Source organism: Capra hircus, chromosome 18 (genome assembly GCF_001704415.2).
Source record: "Capra hircus breed San Clemente chromosome 18, ASM170441v1, whole genome shotgun sequence".
NCBI lineage: Eukaryota > Metazoa > Chordata > Mammalia > Artiodactyla > Bovidae > Capra > Capra hircus.
The window spans coordinates 52,222,868-52,243,778 of NC_030825.1; the positions used below are offsets into that span (position 1 = coordinate 52,222,868).

The window sequence follows — 20,911 nt, forward strand, 5'->3', positions numbered from 1 at the left end:
CACCCAGGAGGGCCCCCTCCCCCAACCCCCATCAGCCACCCCGAGATTTACTACAAAAATAAACGAACAGAAAGAAGTGTGAGATGCTGGATGCCCAGCATCGTCATGGGTGACCAAGGTGGCTTGGGGGTGGGGGCCGCAAGGGGTGGGTGTGTTGGCGGGGGGCGGCCCTGGGGAATCAACATTAAGACACGGAATCTGATGAACACAGAGGCGATACGGTGGGACAGACAGAGAAAGCAATGCCAGACAGTCTTGGGGGGGCGGTTTCCAGACGCCATTCTGGGGCCCTTCCCCGCCCTCACACACTCAGACCTCTCCTTAGATAATATATATTAAAAAATAAACCTCCAATTCAGGGTATAAAAACAGAGCAAAGGCACTTGGGGGTGGGGGTTGGAGGGCCTGGACAATCCCCCCCCACCCAGGCAATACTGAGATGGCCCAGGAATGGGGGCCAGGTGGTGCCCCCCCGGAATGAAGCCCTGAGTCCCCCAAGTAGGAGGGAGAGAAGGCCAAAGCCAGTGGGAGGTGGCCGGGGGCAGTGATCCCATCTGGGCGCCCCCCACCCCCACAAGGCGTGGCCTGGGGCAGCCCGGCTCCCTCTCCTCAGGCCCCTGGGGTTGGAGACACTGGGTAGTCACGGTTGTGCAGTGGTGGGCGCCGGCTCCTTCTTGCGAAAGACCTGAGGGCAGGGAGAGGCAGGAGCAGAAGGGAGATGGGAGGAGAGATGGAGAGAGATGGATAGGGTGGAAGAGAGGGCGGGGAAGCAGCACAGAAGAGCCAGAGAAACAGAGATGGAGACAGGAGGCGGAGTGGGGAGATGCAGAAAGTCAAAGACGGAGGGAGAGAAACCAGACGGGGCTGTGCAGCCGTTAGCATCCGATGCGGCAGCTCGGGCGCCTCCTCTCTGGACTGTGCCCGGCTCCCCCGGTCTTCCACTCACCTGCCTGGGGCAGGGGACCTCAGGTACAGCCAGACTGGGGGACGGTGTTCTCCCCAAGCTGAGACAGGAGGAGTCTCAGGCGGCAAAACTCCTCCTCCACCTCCTGGTTTTGGGGGATCATCAGTGAGAAGGGCTCCTCCACTTAGTCAGCCCCTTCCTCCCTGCTCCCACTCCCAGGCCACACCACCTCCAGCTGTTTAATGGTCTCCTCCAGGCTGAGCAGCTCCTCCCGAATTTCCTGGGGCTGTGCTGGGGTCGAGGGGCTGCCCCCTGGGACCCCATCCCCTTCGAGGGGAGGCCCTGCCCCGCTGTCTTCCTCTGAAGGCAACAGGAGCTGTTTCAGGGTCAGCACTGGACAGGGGTAAGGGGACAGAGTCAGAGGTGGGGGGGCGAGGGCTGGGAGATGTAGCTGGGGATGGGTGAGGGCCTACGGTGGGAAGGAGCTTCTGGTTAGCAAGACCTGCGGAAGGGGCTGGGGGATGCGAGGAGGGGTGCAGGGGTGTGAAGCTGGGGCCGAGGGGGAGGGCACCCGGGGAGAGGCTGCACTGAAGGTCAGGGGCAGGGGTTGCAGGCGGCAACTCGGAGCCACCAAGGACGGCGGTGCAGCCTGGGGCTGTGCATGTGGTGGACTGGGTGGGCTTGCTTCCGGTGCCTGAGCACAGGCAGGTGGGAAAGCAGTGTGGGGGCAGGCGGTGGCCGCCCTGCGCGGGTGGGGCTGAGCTACCTTTCTGAAGGGCCTTGGCGGCGAGCTGGCCCTCGAGGCCTTGTCTGGAGAAGGGCAGGAGGGAGGTGAAGAGTCTCTCCATCCGACCTGGGTCGGGGAGCGGAGAGGGGGCTCAGACCCTGCCAGGCTTCCTGTGGAACCCTCCCCCCAACTCATCACCCCTCTATCAAGGCTCACCATCCGCCGGGGGCATCTCTCGGCTGCCATTGCCATTTTCGGAGCTGCTAAGCAGGGGTTCGCGGGTGCTGGGGGGAGCAAGTGCCGGGTGATCCCACCACCCTGGCCCTGGTAGGCAGCAGGGGCAGGGAGACAGGGAGCTGGAGGTGGGGAAGGCAGGGAGGTCCGGAGATAGAAACAGAGGTCGAATTTGGGAGACAGGGAGACAGAGAGGCTTGGCCAGTGGAAGACAGAGAGGCCTGGACTGGAGACAGATGGGCTGTGGTGGGGTGGGTGCACACGCGCACACACCTTCACGTGCACACACACAGACACACGTGCACATGCACGCACATGGAGACTGGGCTGGAGCTCAGGTTCTGGGGACACACGGGGGGGCTGCCCCTTGACCTCTAGTTCCCTCTCCTGGCCCCCTTACCTGCTGGGGCCAGGCCGATGTTTGGGTCTGGAGGTGCGGGCGGGGACCTTCAGGGATCCAGCGGTCTCGGTGATGAGGGTACACCAGCTGAGGAGACAGGCCAGCCCCCTGGGCCGTCAGAGCCCCCAGACCCTGGGCCAGGACATTCCTCCCTTCCCTGTCCCCAGAAGCCCTGGGGCCCAGGCCTCCTCTTCGTCCTCCACCCACTCCAGGAACCCAGACCCACTCACATCCTCCGCTCGGACACCGTCTGCGCCACCAACTCGTATATCTGGGCCTCCTGGTCCCAGGTAAAAATGACATAGAAGGCTTTGTGATCTGCAAGGGGAGGGACAAGCAAGGCTCAAAGCCAGGGTCACCCCAACGTGCCCCTGGGGAAGTCCCCCACGATCTTAGGGCTCCCAGGACTCAACTCACCCACTCTGTCCCCCTCCAGAACCCTCCCTCATCTAATCAGGAAATAAGTGCCCCATCTGCTCCACCTACAAGACTTCCAGGACCACTCCCAACATCATGGCCCCACCAGGTTTCAATTCCTGCTCCCTATGGCCCCCAAGAGGCGGCCAGGGCATTTTTTCAAAATACTGCTTAGAACTAGCAGCTCTTCTGTGCAAAAACCTGGGGGCAGTTTCCCATTTAACTTAAAATCCACAAGCCAGCCTGGCACCCCGGCCGTGTCCTGTCCAGGGTCCCCCTACCCAGCCTCAGCCTCAGGGCTGCCAGCCATCCCCCCTACCCCCCCGCCCCCGGGCGCAGAGCATGTGCGCCCAGCTCTTCGGAGGGTTCCTCCGCCATCCTGGGGATGGCCGTGCCCGGGGCCTCACCGGTGGCCACCTCGCGAGTCATGGCGGAGGTGAGCCGCAGCACTGGCCGCAGCATGGTCTTGCCATCGGGCGTGGGTGTCAGCGTCCGGCTGTGCGACTTAAGCAAGAGCCGCTCGTCCTGGCGCTGAAGCAGCAGCAGCAGGTCATTCAGCAGCAGCACGTGGACCTCTGCGGGTTGGGGGTCAGGGCTCAGCACCCCCACCTGACACCCTGGCCCTGAGGTGGCCCCCCCACCCCTGCCCTGCTCGCTGCCCTGGCGCTCACCCACAGCCTTGTCCTTCGTCACCCGCCATGTCAGTGGGCCCTCGTAGATCAGCCTCTTCCTGGTGATGTCTAGGCTCTGGAGGCAGGAAGGAAGGGGTGATGGCCGAAGAAGGTGGGGTGGGGGAAGGTGGGGATGACCACGGGGGGTCGGTCAGGTCAGTCCATTCCCCGCTGGGAAATAAGGGGGGTGGGGTCAGAGCTGAGGGGCCCCTCTTTCTTCCTGGGTGTGCTATCAGAGAATGCCGAGGGTGGGCAGAGAGGAGGGGAGGGCAGCGGGGAGGGCACCTTGAACTCGATCAGCATGGGGTCGTTGCTCTGCCGCAGGTGGGTCAAATCCAGACGCCTCTGATAATCTTTGAGCCGCTAGGGGCAGGGAAGGGAGGGTCACTAGCTTCCACAGACCTCTGCACACGCACACCCTACCGCCCTGGCCCAGGGCCCTGCGCAGCTCACCAGCAGGTCCTCCATGTCCCGCACGGCAAGGTTGACGTGTTGCAGAATTTCCCGGCAGCACTCGGCCGCCCGCTCCACTTTCTCCCGTTCCACCGACTCTTCTGTGGGCAAAAGGGGAGACCGGCCCCGGGGTGAACCCCAACCCTGGAAGCTCCGGGTCCCGACGCCAAGGCTGGAGGCCAGAGAGCCAGGGTCCGGCAGGACAGGGTGGGGCCGCTCTCTCTACCTGTGTTCTGCCCGATGCTCTGCAGAAGCAGCGGGTACTTGGTCAGACGCTGCATCTCCGTGGGGATCATGTCCTTCAGCTGCAGCCGGCGGCACCGGGGCCGGCTCTCGGCGTCCTGCAGGAACAGCAGCTCTGAGACACCAGGACACTGGCCCCCCTCCCCGGGGACCCTGGAGCCCGGACCACCTCCCACCCCACATCACCTGCACGAAGGTACAGAACCGGGGCTCCTTGCGCTGTTTGGCTTTGAGCTGCTCTAAGGCGAATGACTGGTGGCTACAGAAGCGGGAGGAGATCTTCTGGAACCACGAGCCCTCAGGACCATCGAACTACAGCGAGAGGCAGGCCAAGGAGGGTGTTTCAGGTGGGCTGGAGGACAGGGCTAGAGCCCCAGACCCCTGGGGCTTGGATGCGGGTAAGGTTGAGACCCCGGGCCTGGGTTCCAGCTCCCCAGCCAGGAGGAGGGGGTGGGGCGGGGCGCTGGAGGGGAGGGGCGGGGCAGTGGAGGGGAGGGGAGGGGCAAGTGGGCGGTGCCTAGGCTGGGCGCTCTCACCCGGGCCAGCAGCACATCTCCGATCTCCTCGATGAGGTAGCCACTATCCTGCCTCCGCTTCATCAGGCAATCAAGGAATAGGGCTGTAGGGAGCAGAGAGGAAAGGCGGTGCTCTGTCAGGGTCCCCGAGATCGGATGCAGAGCTGGTCTGGTGCTGGGGAGTGGGGGGTTGGACTGCAGGTGGGTGTGTCGGGTCCTTGGGGCCGGCGACCGCCCCCTGGCCCCGACTCCCCGCCCCATGCCTGTTGATGATGTGTCCCCTGGGAGAAGAGCTCTGGGGATCTGGAGTGTGGCCCTCCCCAGTGCTAGACCAGAGGCTGCCCGGGGTCAACGGCAAGGCAACGGAACAGAGACCTGGAAAGTGGGACGATGGGAGGGCCACAGCCCCGTACTCACAATGCACCTCGATGAGCTCGTCCAGGCTGGGGAAGATGTTCTGGAGCTCCTCCTGGGAGTAGAAGCCCCCTTCCGCCATGGGCTGGTAGAAGACGTCGTGGAGCACGCGGAGCATGCGCACATGGGCAGCCTCCGTCACCAGGAGCTCTGCGGGGACAGTGGACAGAGGAACAGTTGGGGTTGGCGAGCATGCAGACTCTGGGGGTGTAGGGGGGCCCTCTCAGAGGCAGGCTGGGGAGGGGATGGCACAAGGATGACTCTGGGTGGAGCCACTCGCCCCTGAAATAGCCTCTGATAAGTCCTCCACCCCACTGCCTTTCTCATATGGCGGCTGCAGCCAGCCAAGGGGACCAGTAGTCCCAGTTTGCCGCATACCATGGGCTTCCCAGGACATGAGATTTTCAGTGCTAACTAGGTCGTGTGGGCATGCACGCTCAGTCATGTCTGACTCTCTGTGACCCCATGGACTGTAGCCCACAAGGCTCCTCCACCCATGGGATTTCCCAGGCAAGAATATTGGAGCAGGTTGCCATTTCCTCCTCCAGGGGATTTTTCCCAACCCAAGAATCGAACCCATGTCTCCGGTATCTCCTGCACTGGCAGGCAGATTATTTACCAACTGTGCCACCTGGGAAGTCCCCAAACCAGGACAGTCCCAGGCAAATCGGGGACAAGTTGGTCGCCTCACTGCGTGTAGCTGCGTTTCAAGTCTAACCATCCAGCAAGTTTCTCAGGCTGTTTCTGGCACAATGACTCTGACAGGTTGGTGGCCTGGGATCCAGGGGCCTCCAGGGGGTGCATGCCCGAGTTCCAGTGATCCCCCAAATCCCGAGACTAAATGCATGATTTTGTACGTTAAGCATGTATTTCTGGTGAGAGAAACCGCCATGCGGTCCACCATGGTAGCCACTAGCCATGTAGTAACTCTAAATTTTGCTTAATTAAAATGAAATATAATGCACAATTCAGCTCTCAGTTGTGCTCACCACACTTTAGATGCTCAACAGCTGTTATGTGGCTGGTGGTTACCATGTTGGAAACTACAGATATTTATTGCATGTTACCATCATTCCAGAAGGTTCTATCAGATGGCACTGGGAATGTTTTGATCATTACTCTCAGAAGGATCTGTGACCCAAAGGGCATCTATCCACTGCCATAAAACTTCTGAATGAGAATCCTTCTCAGCCATTAAATAATCTGTAAATTAACTTCCAAATGAACTTCCCAAAACACTCTACATCTGGCAAACCTCCCTCAACACAGATACAATTTGAAATCACAGGGAAGGATTAAGATAAAAATGGTATCTCTCAGCTCAGAAGCAAGCATTGCTAAGAATATATTATCTTCCCAAACTTTTCTGGGTGGGAATCTTTTTCTCCCCTGACTGCTCAAGATCATAGTCGTAACAGCAGTCACAGCTGAATGCTCTGACCCTGGACCCATCATTGGGCTGAATGCACGAATCCTCTCATCTTCATCTCTGTGGGGCTTTTAAGGAGGAGTTATCACTAGCCACATTTCACAAACAAGGAGACAAAGGCTTTTCCTAGAAATGCAGCTTTTATAGACCATTTCTGGCCGTGCACGTCAACACCGTCCCGCACTACAAAAAATCATTTAGAGAGGACTTCCCTGGTGGCCCAGTGGTTAGGATTCTGTGCTTCCACTGCAGGGAGGGAGTGTGGGTTCAATTCCTGGTCAGGGAACTAAGATCCCACATGCCGTGCAGCATGGCCAAAACAGAAAACCATTCCTTGGAAACGTCACTTCCAGCAGCTGCCTGCCCATTCGTTCCCTGGGATGTTCTACAATTTAGCTAACAAATGGCCCTCTGAGGGAACTGGGCGGCCTCCAAGCTCTGGTGTAAGCAACACCAAGATGGCCATCCCCCTGCATCTGTCTTTGCCAGAGGTGGGCTGTGTCCTCGGCTGCAGTAGGCTGAAGGGGGTGGCACTCACCGTTGATGACCTCCTGCCGCTTCACCTGGCTCTTGGGCAGGCTGTGCAGAATGTCCTGGGGGACAAGCTCTCGCCAGCCAGGCGGCTCCTCCGGTTCCAGCTCCAGTCCTGAGCGGCCCGGCTCTCCCTCATCTCCAGGCTCCGGGCTGTGGGACAGAGGCCTCGTCAGGTCCCCGGTTCAGGGCATCCCAGGAAAGAGCCTTTGACTCCTTCCACGCCCATCCCCTAGGGCGGCCCAAGCTGTAGACCGGCCCCCAGATCTCTGGAAAGCAGCCGCTCACCCCTCTCCTGTGACCACTGGAGGCCCACAGTGATCTCAGCATCCGATATCCCCCACCCGGGCCTCCCTGACTCTACAGGCTGCCTTGGTGGATGGAGGGAGCGGGGCAGTGACGTACGTGGCTCGACGGGTAGGGCCAAGCACGGCCGTGGCGGAGCTGGGGTCCATGTCCACGTCGCTCCGGGAGCGGCCCCCACCCCGGCCCTTAGCCCCGAGGCTACCCCGGGAAGGCCGGCGGCGGTCACTCACCCGCAGGCTCTCTGAGCGCCCCAGACGCCCTGACAGCCTGGACCCCGAGGCCAGGAAAGAATCAGGCCCAGACAGAAACAGGGAGAGACCAGGACAGGGAGAGACGGGAGAGACCAGGACAGGGAGAGACACGGGGAGACCAGTGCAGGGAGAGACGGGGAGAGACCAGGACAGGGAGAGACGCGGGGAGACCAGGACAGGGAGAGACGGGGGGAGACCAGGACAGGGAGAGACGGGGGGAGACCAGGACAGGGAGAGACGCGGGGAGACCAGGACAGGGAGAGACGCGGGGAGACCAGGACAGGGAGAGACGGGAGAGACCAGGACAGGGATCAAACATGCAACAGAAGAGAGGAGAGAGTCAGGAGGACCAGTGTAACTTTGGGGTAGGGGCAGCAGGGGGTGGTCAGAAGGGATACTGAAACTGGTGGAGGAAGGTCAGGGACGGGGAACCCAGTAGGGAGCGAAGGACTGCCCCCTCCCTTCCCTGAGGCAGGGGGATGGGGGCAGAGCCAGGAGGCCAGGGCGGGGAGGAGCGGTTTCAATACTTAGCTCTTCGGCTGGGAGGGTGGTGTCCCCACCCACCCCTCACAGAGGTGTAGGGGAAGGGGTGGCCCCCGGGGGGAGGGGAGGGGCTGGGAGAAATGGGGGAGGGGCTAGCCCTCCCCCTACCCAGGGCCCAGGCACCCACCTCTTCCACTTTCTGGGGAGAGAGGGGGACAGGGTCAGAGGTGGACCCAGAGGGAACCCGACTCACCTCCCCCACCCACCACAGGGTCCCCAAAGCAGCGGCACGAGGACTGGCAGGGGGCAGAGCCTGCCCCCCAACTGTGAGGGGGACAGGGCCCCCGGGCATGGAGCACAGAGGGCTAGGGGGAGGGAGGGAGGGGGCGCTGGGAGGCAGGAGCAAGGAGGCTGGGCTGGAGGCTTAAGAATGGGGGGGGATGGATGGAAGATGGGGTGGTGGTAGGGGCAGAGGGAGAGGGGCCAGGAAGACCTGAGAGGGGGTAAAGTGGAAGAAGAGGAAGGAGGAGGAAAGGAGAGAAAGAGGGGGAGCAAGGGGAGAGGAGAAAAAAATCAGTGAAAAAGGAAGGAGAGGAAGAAGGGAAGGAGAAAGGAGGAAGAAGGAATGGAGGGAGAGATGAGGAAAGACGGAGTGGAGGAAGAAGGGTGAGGAGAAGAGGGAGGAGCAGGGCAGAGTGGAGATGGCTCGGCTGGGGACGGCAGGCGCAGTGGCAGTACGACTCCCAACACGCATCGCCCCCACCCCACCCCAACCCAGCCCGCGCCCAGCCCCTGGCACCTCTCTGTGTCGGCAGCCTCCTCCGTGCTCTCTAGCGGCGCTGGGGCCTCCAGGCTGGCTGGGCCCTGTGGAGGCGGGTCCCCCACCTCCAGGAGGGCATCAACACCTGCAGGGACAATGTTGAGGGGGGAAGCAAGGCTGTCTGGAAGGCCCCTGCGGTGGTGAGACCCCCACCCCCCTACACCCTAGGGGCCTCCATTCCTTGAGCCATCCACTGCCTGGCCGACACCACGTGGCTGCTCTGTATTTTAGGGGGACAGACAGATGGAAGCTGGTAAAGAACCTGCCTGCAATGTGGGAGACCTGGAATCGATCCCTGGACTGGGAAGATCCCCTGGAGAAGGGAAAGGCTATCCACTCCAGTATCCTGGCCTGGAGAATTCCCTGGACCATATAGTCCATGGGGTTGCAAAGAGTCGGACACGACTGAGCGGCTAAGCACATACGCAGACAGATGGAAAGAGCTCTGAAAACATGGCCATGGGCAGCCAGGGCCCAGTGGGCGAAGATGTCGCAACACTGGGGTGCCAGTCTCCCACCTGGAGAGGAGACTGGATGCCTCCACATTCATTCATTCTCCCAGCACTTCCCTGGGACTTGTGGGAAGAGAATGTATCCCATTTGGAGGGGAGGAGGCTGAGGTTCAGAGAGAGGAGGGGCTTCTAAGACCTGACACAAGCAAGTTGCAGAACCAGGATTTGAACCCAGGCCCTGGCCAAGTGGCCTTCTCGGGGGGGAGGTCACACAAGGAGTGGGAGACATTTCCATAGTGCAGCCAAGTTCACCGTCTAAGGGGGCTGGTCGGCCATGGACTCAGAGAGGGTTCTGGGAAATGACACCATGGGGGCTGATGGGAAATGTAGTCCAAGGAGGTGGGGAAATCCATCACCAGGACAGAGGTCAGAGCTTAGGAGGAAAGCCGTGGAAAGGGTAAACCAGGGGAAGGATGTGGTTATCGGTAACACTGGTGACAAGGAGCAGGGAGGGCGGAGGACCAAGGGGCTGTTTTCCTGGGGGGTCCAGGAAACTCACCTGGCTCCCGGTCAGGGCTGTCCCCAGACAGAGGATGCGGAGAAACTCCGGGGCTGTCCTGCCCAGGGCCTCCAAGATTCCGGTCCCGGGAAGGCGCCCCCTGACCTCCCTTACGTTCTGTAAGGCCCGGCTTCTCAGCTGGGGATGTATCGAGGGAGAAAACGGAGTATGAGAGTCAAGCGACTGAAATCCACAAGGGCCGAGGGATCTAACAGGCCGCTCTGCTCGGTCCTCCCCATCGCCCAGAAGACCCCTCCTCCACCCTCGGACCCAGGAGTCCCAGCCCCTTGTCCCTCCTCCCTCAGACCTTGTGGGTCCCCCCACCTCCCCTCTTAGGTCCCCAGGATGGATGACACTCTAGATTCAGGACCATTACCATCAACCTCGACCTTCGGGTTTCGAATATCTGGGGGTGAAACGAGAGATGGGACCGTGAGGTGGGGGCAACATGGGGAAGTCAGGGCGGGGCCAAGGCTGGGCACCTCACCCTGGGTCTCTCCCCGGTTCCAGCGGGCGGCATCCAGGAAGCTGCTCAGGCCTTTCTTGGTCTTGGTCGGTTCATCTGACCGCCGGTTCCCTATCATCTGGGGAAGGGGTGGGGGGAGGCGGAGCTGGGCATTTCTGGACCGATGTCAACAGAGGGCTCAAACCTCAGGGGCGCAGAGGCTTCCCAGGGGGGCGGGAGGGAAGGCCCTCTCTGGGGAGGAGAAGGCCAGGTTTGGTCGCTCAGGGAAGCACCTTTTTCCGAAAGAAGTTCCTCCCGGACTTCTTGTCCCCGCTTTTGGTCCGCACCCCAAGGTGCCGCATGTACAGGCTGATGGCGTTGACCACGGCGGCACTGTGGGGAGGGGACAGTGAGGGCGCACGTACAGACATACAGGCTCCCAAGGACGCAGGGACCCCGCCACCCCTACAGCTTCCCCTCCACCCACTTCACACCCCCACCCCACAACCACTTCTTGCTGAGCATCTGAGCAAAAGGAGAGAGAGGAGGTTCTAGGGAACGGAGCCAGGCATGCAGCTCAACGCCCAGGCCCCCAGCTAGAGCCCCCCTCTCTTTCCTCGGGCCGTGACACCAAACTCCCCACCGGCCTCTTTGCTTCCATCACCTCTTCTCCTCATCGTTAGAGATGGTGTGCCTGTAAGAAGAAAGAAGTCTGTGACCAATGTGCTAAGCCTGGGGTCCCTGACTACCCAGCACAACAGATCACTCACTGTCCCCTTCAAAGCTGGGATGGGGGGGCCACTCTGCCGAAGCATCTGGGACAGACAACTGCTGGAGGAGAGACCCTCACTCGGGGTGGTGGGAGTTGCAAGGGCAGGACCCAAAGCACAGGCCTGAATGCAAGACCACGGACAGGACCTGGGAACTGGGAGGGACCCCCAAGCTGGGAAGGGAAGATGCAAAACCAGATGGGTGAAAATGCAAAGACTTCCCAGGTGGCACCAGTGGTAAAGAACCTGCCTGGCAATGGAGACAGACGTTAAGAGACACAGGTTTGATCCCTGGGTTAGGAAGAGCCCCTGGAGGAGGGATGGCAACCCACTCCGGTATTTTTGCCTGGAGAATCCCATGGACAAGAGAAGCCTGATGGGCTACAGTCCGTGGGGTTGCAAAAGAATTGGACATCACTGAAGCGTGCACACAAAGGCCCCAGAAGTCAGGAGAGGACACCAAATGCGTGGAAATGACCCTTGAAGCTGCAGAGGGAGTCCGGAAGCGGATGGGACGAGGATGGGATAGCAGAGGGTGCCCCCTGGGCTAAGGAGAGACCTGCCCCACTCACTGCATCTCCTCCAGGTGGGTCAGTTGCCGCTCAGCCAGGTGCCGCTCCCGGGCCTCGTAGCTGGCACGGTCCCGCGCCACCCAGGCCCCCAGCTGGACCAGCTCCTGCTCCCAGGGTGTCATGCCCATGAGCTTCTTGGAGCGGAAGTCCTCCAGCTGCCGGACCACGGCTACCTGCTGGCTCTGCACCACCTCCTGCACAAACTGCCGCTGGAGCTCCTCAGGGAAGAGGTCAGGCCGCGTGCGGTCTGCAGGGACAATGGGGACCGGGCTGGGGGCCAGTTCCCTGGGCCGTGAGTCCGCCCCAACCCTGCCCACCCCTGGACTCTTAACAACCATGCTTCCTTGGGCTGGGGTGGCCATGAGACAGGAAGGCATCTCTGCTGTCCAGGGACCATGGTGAGAGCATGGCCTCCCACCCCAGGGGGCTCCTGGTCCCTGCTAGAGACCTCTCCCTCACCCCAAAGTCCCCTTTCGTCTTCTTACCAAGTTCAAAGGCCACAGCAGGAGGGACCATCACTCGTAGGATCTGCTCAGGAGAGAGAATGGAGTGAAGGGGAGGACGCAGCGGTGAAGGGGCAGCCATGATGGGATGAAGGGATGGTAGCCCAGGCAGCAGGTGGGAATGATGCTCTGATGGGAGGAGCAGTGGATGGAGAGCCAGGCTGGCACGAGGTCTCCCACCGGGTGGGCCAGGCCTCCCTTCACGCTGCCCTCAGCAGGGTGGAGGTTGGGAGGAGCAGGGTGGCTGCCCAGGGGGTTGGGGCTGGGGGCCCCCTTGAAGGTGTCTCTCACCGAGTGCTTATCCAGGAAGCTGTGGTAGAAGTCGATGAAAGCTTTCTTGAACTCCTTGGGGCCCAGGGAGCCCAGCATGTCCGCATGCAGGCAGCAGAGCTGGGGGACACAGAGCGTGATCCATCCTCTTCCCACCCCACCCAAAATGCACTGCCCCTTGGAAAGCCTCGGGGTGCAAACCCTCTGGGAAGTGCTCCCCGATGTCCCCCATCCCTACACCTGACTCCCTCACAGCTGCCCGGGGCCACCACCATTCCCTTAATTTTCTCTCCTGTGAAATGGTTCTTTGGTCTGTCTTCTCTCTGCTGCTGGTGTTACAACAGCTGCTGTTACACTGCCCCCAGCTATACTAAGAGGGCTCAGTGCGTCCCGACACTGTCCAAACCCTTTACCTGCATTAATCTGTTCAACCACGGGGAGGACCATCATTATCCCGTGTTGCAAATGAGGAAACAGTAAGCGACAAAGTTGGGATTGGATTTCTGGCAGTCTGTCTCTGCGACTCTCCATTGCAAAGCAATACTGTGTTACTCAAGGGGATGTGTGTGTGTGTGTGTGTGTGTGTGTGTGTGTGTGTGTGTGGCAGCCAGGAGGTTCTGATTCATCGGTGTCTCAGGGCCTAGCGCACAGCGGGGCTAAGCACATAAACAGGACAAGTGACGGTCGCTCACTCATTCATTCGTCAAGCATTCCCTGAGGTTGCCCACGGAGGAGCCCTCTGCTGGCTGACACTGGCAATGCTGTGGGGCCTCCAACCTGTCCTGGCTCCTGGCAGACTCTCATCCAGTGAGGGACATGCTCTCAGTCGGCTAAGGACTCGCCCCAGGAATCTATGCCTGCCCCCTCCCCACCCCCCAAAAAAATAAAAACTCCATCTGAGGCTAACAGGAAACAGCCCAGGTGACCACAACCATCTCCCGGCCGCTCCAGCCAATGAGGTGAGAGAAGAGCACGAGGACAAAGCTCAAAACGCCGAAGGCCATCTGGGTCACGTTAGTCACACCCCGGCCCTGGCGAGGCCTCAGTTTCCACATCTGGAAAGGGACACAGCAACCAGCACAATCCCTGGGCTAAGTTCCAGGAGCGCAAGTTCCAGAAACACTCAGGCTCAGCAGGGGGACTCCTTTGCCCAGAGGGCCAGTGCCCCCAGGCATTAGGGAAGGCTTGGGGGGGAGAGCATTTTTCTGGCAATTTCCTGATTTCCTGTTTCTGAAACTTTGGTGTCAGTCAATACAGCCTTCTCTCTGCCTCCCCCCCCCGCCACCCCAGCCCACCGCCAGGCATCCCTTTCTGCCACTTCCATCAGTTTCCTTGTTTTCTGGAGGGGGCTTCCCTGGAGGTTCCAGATGGTGAAGAATCTGCCTGTTTTGTGAGAGACCTGTGTTTGACCCCTGGGTTGGGAAGATCCCCTGGAGAAGGGAATGGTTATCCACGCCAGTATTCTTGCCTGGAGAATCCCACAGATAGAGGAGCCTGGTGGGCTACAGTCTATGGGGTCGCAGAGTCAGACACGACTGAGCAACCAGCAGTACGACCCACGTCCAGTACAGAGCAGTGCCCTGGTCTAAGCCCAACTCCCGGCCTATGCTGGGCTGTGTGGGGTCCTCATGGGGCAGGACCCCAACCCACAGAGCCCTCTCCAGCCAGCACCCAGCCTTCCTCCTCCCTAAGCCACCTGCCGGGTTCTCTAGACTCTGTAGGCGTCTCCCAGATAGTATGGCTCTGCATCCACACCACCCCGGTATTTTCTGCCTGACACAGGTTTTCTGTAGCATCCATTATATCCTCTGTGCCTCGCAGGCTGCTTGTAGCAGGCTCCTTGTTTCTGGACCAGGGCCTGCTGTGCTGCCTAGGCCAGAGAAGGCTACTGGCATTCTCCCAACCACCAGCCCTGAAGCACTGACTGGAAGCACCTGCAGAGAACTTAAGATTCTGGGGCCAAGGGCGCTGTCACTGACGGGTGATGCTGCCATGGTCATGGGAGAGCAGCTGGGGCATGGTTTTTCTCCAGGTTGCTGGATTCTCCGATGCTCTGCGAAACTGCACCCTGCTTTGCTCAAATTTACACTGGCAGGTGCAACCTTGTCTGGACCCCATGGCTGGCTTCTTGGCTCTCAAGCTGTGTGCTCTGGGTCTCTTTCCCAGACCCTCCTGACATCCATCCTCACGGGCCTAATACACTGAACACTGCGGCTGGTCCCAGCCCCGCCCCATGCCTCCCGGCCCCGCCCCGTGCTCCCGCCCGCCCCGTGCCTCCCCGGCCCCGCCCTCACCAGGGGTCCCGGCTCAAACTGCATGGCCACGTGCTGCAGGAGGGCCATGAGGTGGGCCGGGCGCCGCTTCACCTGATCCAGGTTCTGGAACTGGTTGTTTTGTTCCTCGGGATTCTGTGGGGTGGGGATGGGAGTGAGACAGAGGGGGACAGAGGAGGGGCTTGTGGCTTGATTCTCGCCCCTCTTCCCCGGCACTTCCCCGAAAGGATCCAAGCTGGGGGGGGTAGGGGTGCTGATGGTGCCACTGCTGGGATGGTGGCCAGTCAGGGGGTGGGGAGGATGGATGAGACTTCATGTTCTAACGGTGGGTGGTGAAGAGAGAAATCAGGAGAGATGGTACGAGGATCTGTGCTGTCATTACGGGGAGTGGGCAGCGATAAAAACTGCGATCAGAGGAAACCGGCTGACAGCTTGTGCTGTGATATCAAAAGGAGGCACTGAGGATGGGGTGAGGGGATGAGGAAGGAGGTATTAGGAAGATGAGAGATGGGGGCTTCCCTGTTGGTCCAGTGCTTAAGAATCTGCCTTGCAATGCAAGGGATGCCAGTTTGATCCCTGGTCTGGGAGGACCCCATATGCTGCAGAGCAATTAAGCCCGGGCGCCTCAACTGCTGAGCCCACGTGCAGCAGCTACTGAAGGCCTCACGTGCCTAGAGCCTGTGATTTGCAACAGGAGAGAAGCCACTGCAGTTGAGAAGCCCACCCCCGCCCCCCGCCTCGCCTGCCACAACTAGAGAAATTCCGAGCTCAGCAATGAAGACCCAGCACAGCCAAAAAATAAACTAAATACATCTTTAAAAAAGAGAGAGAGATGGGCAGAGACAGAAGGCCAAATGACAGCATCAGAGGATGGAGAACAGGGTGTAAGCTGGCACAGACGCTGAGCATGGGGCTTGAGGGCTGGGGCCCCGGGGAGCTTGAGACAGAGGCTTTTCCAGCCCACGTCCCTCTCACCGTCTTCAACTCAATCTCAAAATCCTCGTCCTCTGCCCCGATGATGCTGATGGGCACCAGGCCGGGTCGGGGGGGCCCTGGGGCCTGTGGAAGGGGAGGGATGGCTTCAGCCCACATTGCTCCCCGACGCACAGCGCCCCCCACCTAACTCCCTCACCCCTCGGCCCTCTCCACTCACCGCCCCTCGGGCGACGTCTTCTGCCTCCATGGGCACTGCCGGGCTGGGGGAAGAGGAGGGGCCGCGGTTAGAGGGGTGGGAGGTGGGGAGAGCAGGGCGGTTACTCACAGATTCCTGGCCCAGGTGCAAAGGTGAGTAAACAGCCTCCTCTCCCCCCGCCATCCTGGCCTCCACAGCTCAATGGGGCCTCTGTGTGCCGACAAAGAGCCCTTCAGAGGCCAGCCAGGGCGGGGAGCCCGAGGACAGGGAGCCGCGTGTTGGGGGGAGCTGGAGGCCAGGAGCCTGGGTCCATGAGAGAGCTGTGGCCCAAGAGCCTGCGATTTGGGGTCTCCTGATGAAGGAAGGGCCTGGGGGCTCTTGGATCTAAGTAAGGGAGGAGGGGTTGGGGAGTTGCGCCCTAGGGGGGCTGGGCTTGCAGGCCAACAGAGTTGGAAAAGTTAGAGGGGAGCTGGGAGGGAGACAACTGGGGTGTGGGGGCTTGCCTCTGACCTGCAACAGGCTTGGGGCAGGATGTTGCCTCTGAACCCACCAGCCCCACTTCCTGTGACAGGAAATCACAATAGCAAATCCCCCAACCCCCAGCTCTCTCTCAAGAAAACAAAACTGCGAACCCTCCTCCTTCATGGACCAAGAGGCCTCAAAGCCACTTCTCTCCCTCGGGGCCCTGGCATCTTTCCGGCTCCCATCCCAGGAAGTAAGGCACGGCCATCAGAGAGCTCATCCCCGCAGGTGCCTCTCTCCCTCACCCCACACCCACCTGTCCCGTCTGTCTGTCTGCCAGCTTGCCTCTCCCCAGCTGCTGCTCCCTGGCTGTCTCTCCCTTGAGTCTGCCTCCTGTCTTTTGCCTCTTTCCTCCCTGATTCTTCGTTTTCGCTCTCCCTTCCTTCAGCCCCGGCTCATTTTCCCCACCGTCTCTGCCTCCCCTCCCCCCACATCCGCCGAGGCCCCACGCTATCTTCTCTTGCTCTCCGTCTCCCCTCCTCGCTCTTCTCGGCCTCTGTCTCCCCACATCTGGTCCCTGCAGCCACTGTCCCCGACCTGTCCGTGTCGCTCGCTGTCTCGCCTCTCTCTCCCATCTCTCGCTGTCTCTCTCATCTTGTCTCCCTTAGAATCTCCACTTCTCCCTGTGTCTTCCCACCAACATCGTCGGTGTTCTTAATTAGTCTGACTAATGCCACTTGAGCCCGTGTGTCAGGCAGGAAGGAGCTGTGGAAACGGGTGGGGTGTACCACGAGGGGGGCGGTTCTCCCCACAGCCCAAAGCTATTTATAACCCTCGTCGCTTGAGTCCCATCCTTCTCCTCTTCCACTGGCCTCCTCCCTAACACTCAATAAACGGCAGCCGGCCTTTTGACTCTGATCATTAAACAATGATGCCTTCTGGAGTGTCCAAGGGCCATCCTTTGGGTTCACCCAAGCAGGCCTCATTTTGATTCTTTTCCATAAAGTGTGTTTGTCCAACATCCAAGCTTGGGTGACTTCAGATCTGAGCATTGTTAAATGTTCACATAAATAAAGTTGCAAACCAAGGCAGAAGAATAGTAGTAATTATTTATTATGAGAGCTGAACCTACACTGCACTTACAGTGTGCTAGGCGCTGCTCTAAGTGCTTCTCACAAGTAACTCACTGAAGCCTCATAACCACAAGCAGCCCCAAGCTATTATTACTCCCATCCGAGACAGAAAACCTTCACCAGGCCACCAGCTGCAGCTTCTGGGCTGGAAGGCATGACCATGGACACGGAGGGTCCACGCTCATCCCACTCAGGGGTGGGTGGAAAAAGTTCGACAGAGGCAGGGTGATTCCAAAAGGGCCAGGGCAAGGACAAAGGTTTATCTGAGCAAATGCTTAGGTGCCAGGCAGGCCTCGGAACATGCACTTGATATGTATTACTACCTTCATCCCTCATCACCACGATAGGAAATAATAGCTAACGTGTAATGTGTACTAAGTGCCATGAAGTACAGTATTAGTGCTTGACAGGTATAAACTCAATCCTCTCAGTGACCCTGAGCAGTTGTCTTATTACTGCTATTATTCCCATTTTACAGAGGAGGAAACTGAGGCACACCTTATAAGAGGCAGTGCCAGGATTCTGACCCAGGCAGGCTGGCTCCAGAGTTTATGCATTTAACTCCCAGAATGTGCTGCTTTGAGAGCATGGGGAATCCACACGCCCACCTTAGGAAACTGAAATCTTAATCAAAGCTGAGAGATACCAGGTCTCCCTATGGTGTCCGGGTACGTGGACACCGTGGCCTGGGCAGGAGTTCAGACTGGACTCAGCTGCTCCACAGAGGCCTGGGCTCAGAGAGGATTGGGGAGGAGGGTGGCTCTTTAAAAGATGGGTCATGAAGGAGTCCTGCAAAGTTAGAGAGTGATAGGTGGAAGCGGTCAGATGGATCTAAAGGCAACTGACAAGGCCTGCGGTCCAGCAGAGAGGATGCTGTGTGCATGGGGCTGTGGAGATGAGGGCAGGTTGACAAGGTCCTTAACGGTGGGGGTCCGAGAACAAAGTGGGCATGCGCAAGGACTACATGGGCGCCTGCGTATTATGCAGGGCTCAGGGTCTACATCAGGCTTTCCTGGCGGCTTAGACCACAAAGAATCTGCCGGCAATGAGGGAGACCAGGTTCAATCCCTGGGTCAGGAAGATCCCCTGGAGAAGGGAATAGCTACCAGTATTCTTGCCTGGAGAATTCCATGGACAGAGAAGGCTGGCGGGCTGTACAGCCCACAGGGTCGAAAAGAGTCGAACACGACTGAGTGACTCACAGTTCAGGGACTATAAGATATTAAGTGGATGACCCTGGTCTCCAAGAACCTCTGGGAGCCTTAAAGAAACTAAAACACAGAGTAGTCAAGGTTAGTCCTTGGAATGCCTAAGGCCCCGGATTCTGCTTGACACATGGTGGTCTACAAGGACCCTTGGTCCACAGGACCATAAGTCACACAGGATCGTTATGTCCATAAGGGAAAGAAGCCAGTGTGTGGGACCTCTGGAGATTTAAAAGGGGTACAGAATTCTATAGGGGAGTTTGGTGGTCCCCGAGATGCACGGTCCACAGGGCCCCGGATTCTAGCAGATGCTACTGATGTATCGAAACCCCCCTTCTGTAAGGAGCCGCACCCCCACGCGGGGTCATCAGGACCCTTTAGAGGGTCTGTAGGATCTAGTGATCTACATGGAACGTGGCAGGTCTACACAAGCCCCAAATCATATGTAGGACGTGGCGGGTGTACACGGGCCCTAAATCCTACACGGGACTTGGCAGCGTGCATGGTCAGGGATGCTGGGGAGGACGTGTGGTGTCAGGGTCTGACGCCCGCCGGGGGCCGCGTCCCTCACCTGCTCCAGGTCGGAGGCGAAGCACCGCAGCAGCCAGAACCGAAGCTTCCGCGCGCCGGCTCGGGCTCCCCCACCCCCGACTCGGAGTCGCTCTAGCCAGCCAAGAGTAGGCCTTTGCGTCCAGCTCCACTCCTCCCGCCAGCCGTTCTAGCCCGCTCCTGCCGGGCTCCAGCCCAGAAAACTCTACTCCTCTTTGCCGGCCGCTCTAGCTCTCCGCTGAGCCACGCAGGCCAGATAGGGCCGCTCTGGCCTGTCTAGGAGGGCTGGCGTTTCCGTATATCGACTGCCCCCGTCACTCTCCTGGACCCCGCCCCCTGCCCCCCGCCCCCTGGCCGAAGGCGGAGATAGTTCCAGCCCCCAGATCAGTGTTCGTTCAATCCGAGATCACGGAGTCGCCCCGACCCCTAGCCGCCCCCCCGCAGACTGGGGTCCCCGTCCTATCTCGCCGCTTTAAGGTGGAACCGTTTGAATTCCCAACGCCTATACATTAATTCTCCCGGCAGTGCCCACCCCCCCCAGACACCCCCGCACACTTTCTGCTGGGGCTGCAAAACAAAATCCTGGATTTTGCAAACAAAATCCTGCAAAATAAAATCCTTTCTATCTAACATGCAGAAAAAGTAAATACCTCTCTTCGGGCCTCAGTCTTCCCATCTGTACAATGGGGAACGATCTCCAGTTTTTGTCCCCTACAACCTATTTCCTAGGGTACAATTCCTGACCCAACCCAGAAAAAGACCTTTCCAAAAAATGCTTTCAAACGCGTTCTGCAACTTTCAGCTTCAAGACAGCCTATGGCCTATTGCCACTTTCCCCTTTGAGTGGCTCGAAAGTATGCAGGCTTGGAGGACGGCGCTTGGCTGAAAGCACCTGCGAGTTCAAATCCCAACTCCACTCAGTCTCACGATGTGCGTGCCCTGGGACGAGTAGGTTTTCCTCCTTGGGTCTCAGTTTCCCCACTCGTGCAATGGGAGTGATCATCCGTCCTCCGCCGGACGGTTGGGAAGCTTTGACCCCGGGCTTGCAACCCTCATCTCACCTTCCGGGCCCTCAGCAAGTATTACTTCTCCTCTCTTTGTCCCCTTTGACAGATGGAAAAACTGAGGCCCAGGGAGGGGCGGCTGCTGGCTCAGCCTGGCCGGTAGGAGGCCCCTCCACTGCCAGCAGCGCCCAGCCCCCTCTCTCCTCCTTCCCACTTCCCCTAGCAGCCGAGGGGAGGGAGGCCGGGCGGGGCCAGGGACGATGTACCTGGTGTCCGCGCGGGGTGGTGACCGGCGGGGCGCCCGAGGTCGGGCTCAGCGATCCCGGGCCCGGTGTCCCGGCTCCCGCTTCCTGGCTCTGGCGGGGCAGGAAGTTGGGGCGTTTTTCCGGAGGCCCCAGCCCCGCCACCCCTCCTTGCTTCCTGCCCGCGCCCCGCGCCCGCCCGGCACCTCCGCTTCCTTCCCCTTCTCGCCGCCGGCCCCGCCCTCCTTTCCCCGCTCCGCCCTGGACCTGCGGGCATCGGCCCCACCCGGACACCGCCTAGCTTCTCCCGGCTTTGTCAGTCTGTCCCTCCGCGGGGCGCGGGCAGCACATTTCTCAGATCTGCCTGACGTCGGCCGTCACCTCCCTGGCGAGGCTGGGGGCCCTGCGTCCGTCCCCACCTGCGTGTGGCCGCCCCTGCTCTGAGTCTCTGTGTGTCTCTTGGTCTCTGTTTTTGCTTCTGTGTGTTTCTGCCCGTGTTCTCTTTGCTTCTGTCTCTGACTCTCTTGCTCCGTTGAGGTCTT

The 20,911-nt window shown here is 59.8% G+C and overlaps 1 protein-coding gene across 3 annotated transcripts; it reads right to left on the reverse strand.

The window, feature by feature from the left end:
- ARHGEF1 (Rho guanine nucleotide exchange factor 1) lies at window positions 317-20,567 on the reverse strand. 3 transcript variants are annotated; one of them, XM_018062473.1, is made up of 31 exons: window positions 20,394-20,567; window positions 15,796-15,838; window positions 15,618-15,701; window positions 14,664-14,777; window positions 12,391-12,489; window positions 12,082-12,124; window positions 11,597-11,843; window positions 10,919-10,948; window positions 10,548-10,647; window positions 10,297-10,393; window positions 10,186-10,215; window positions 9,810-9,947; window positions 8,778-8,883; window positions 8,166-8,177; window positions 7,344-7,511; window positions 6,946-7,091; window positions 4,982-5,128; window positions 4,586-4,668; window positions 4,236-4,361; window positions 4,033-4,147; window positions 3,807-3,907; window positions 3,639-3,716; window positions 3,354-3,429; window positions 3,090-3,257; window positions 2,496-2,583; window positions 2,266-2,352; window positions 1,848-1,915; window positions 1,671-1,757; window positions 1,134-1,297; window positions 947-1,049; window positions 317-685 (listed from the first exon to the last, which is right to left on the reverse strand). In XM_018062473.1, the coding sequence occupies exons 2-30, from the start codon at window positions 15,823-15,825 to the stop codon at window positions 966-968; spliced, it is 2,916 nt and encodes a 971-aa protein (XP_017917962.1). In that variant the 5' UTR covers window positions 15,826-15,838; window positions 20,394-20,567; the 3' UTR covers window positions 317-685; window positions 947-965. The 3 variants fall into 3 exon arrangements, with proteins under 3 accessions (XP_017917962.1, XP_017917963.1, XP_017917961.1); XM_018062474.1 differs by lacking the exon at window positions 20,394-20,567 and adding an exon at window positions 19,146-19,276; XM_018062472.1 differs by lacking the exon at window positions 20,394-20,567 and adding an exon at window positions 16,834-17,135.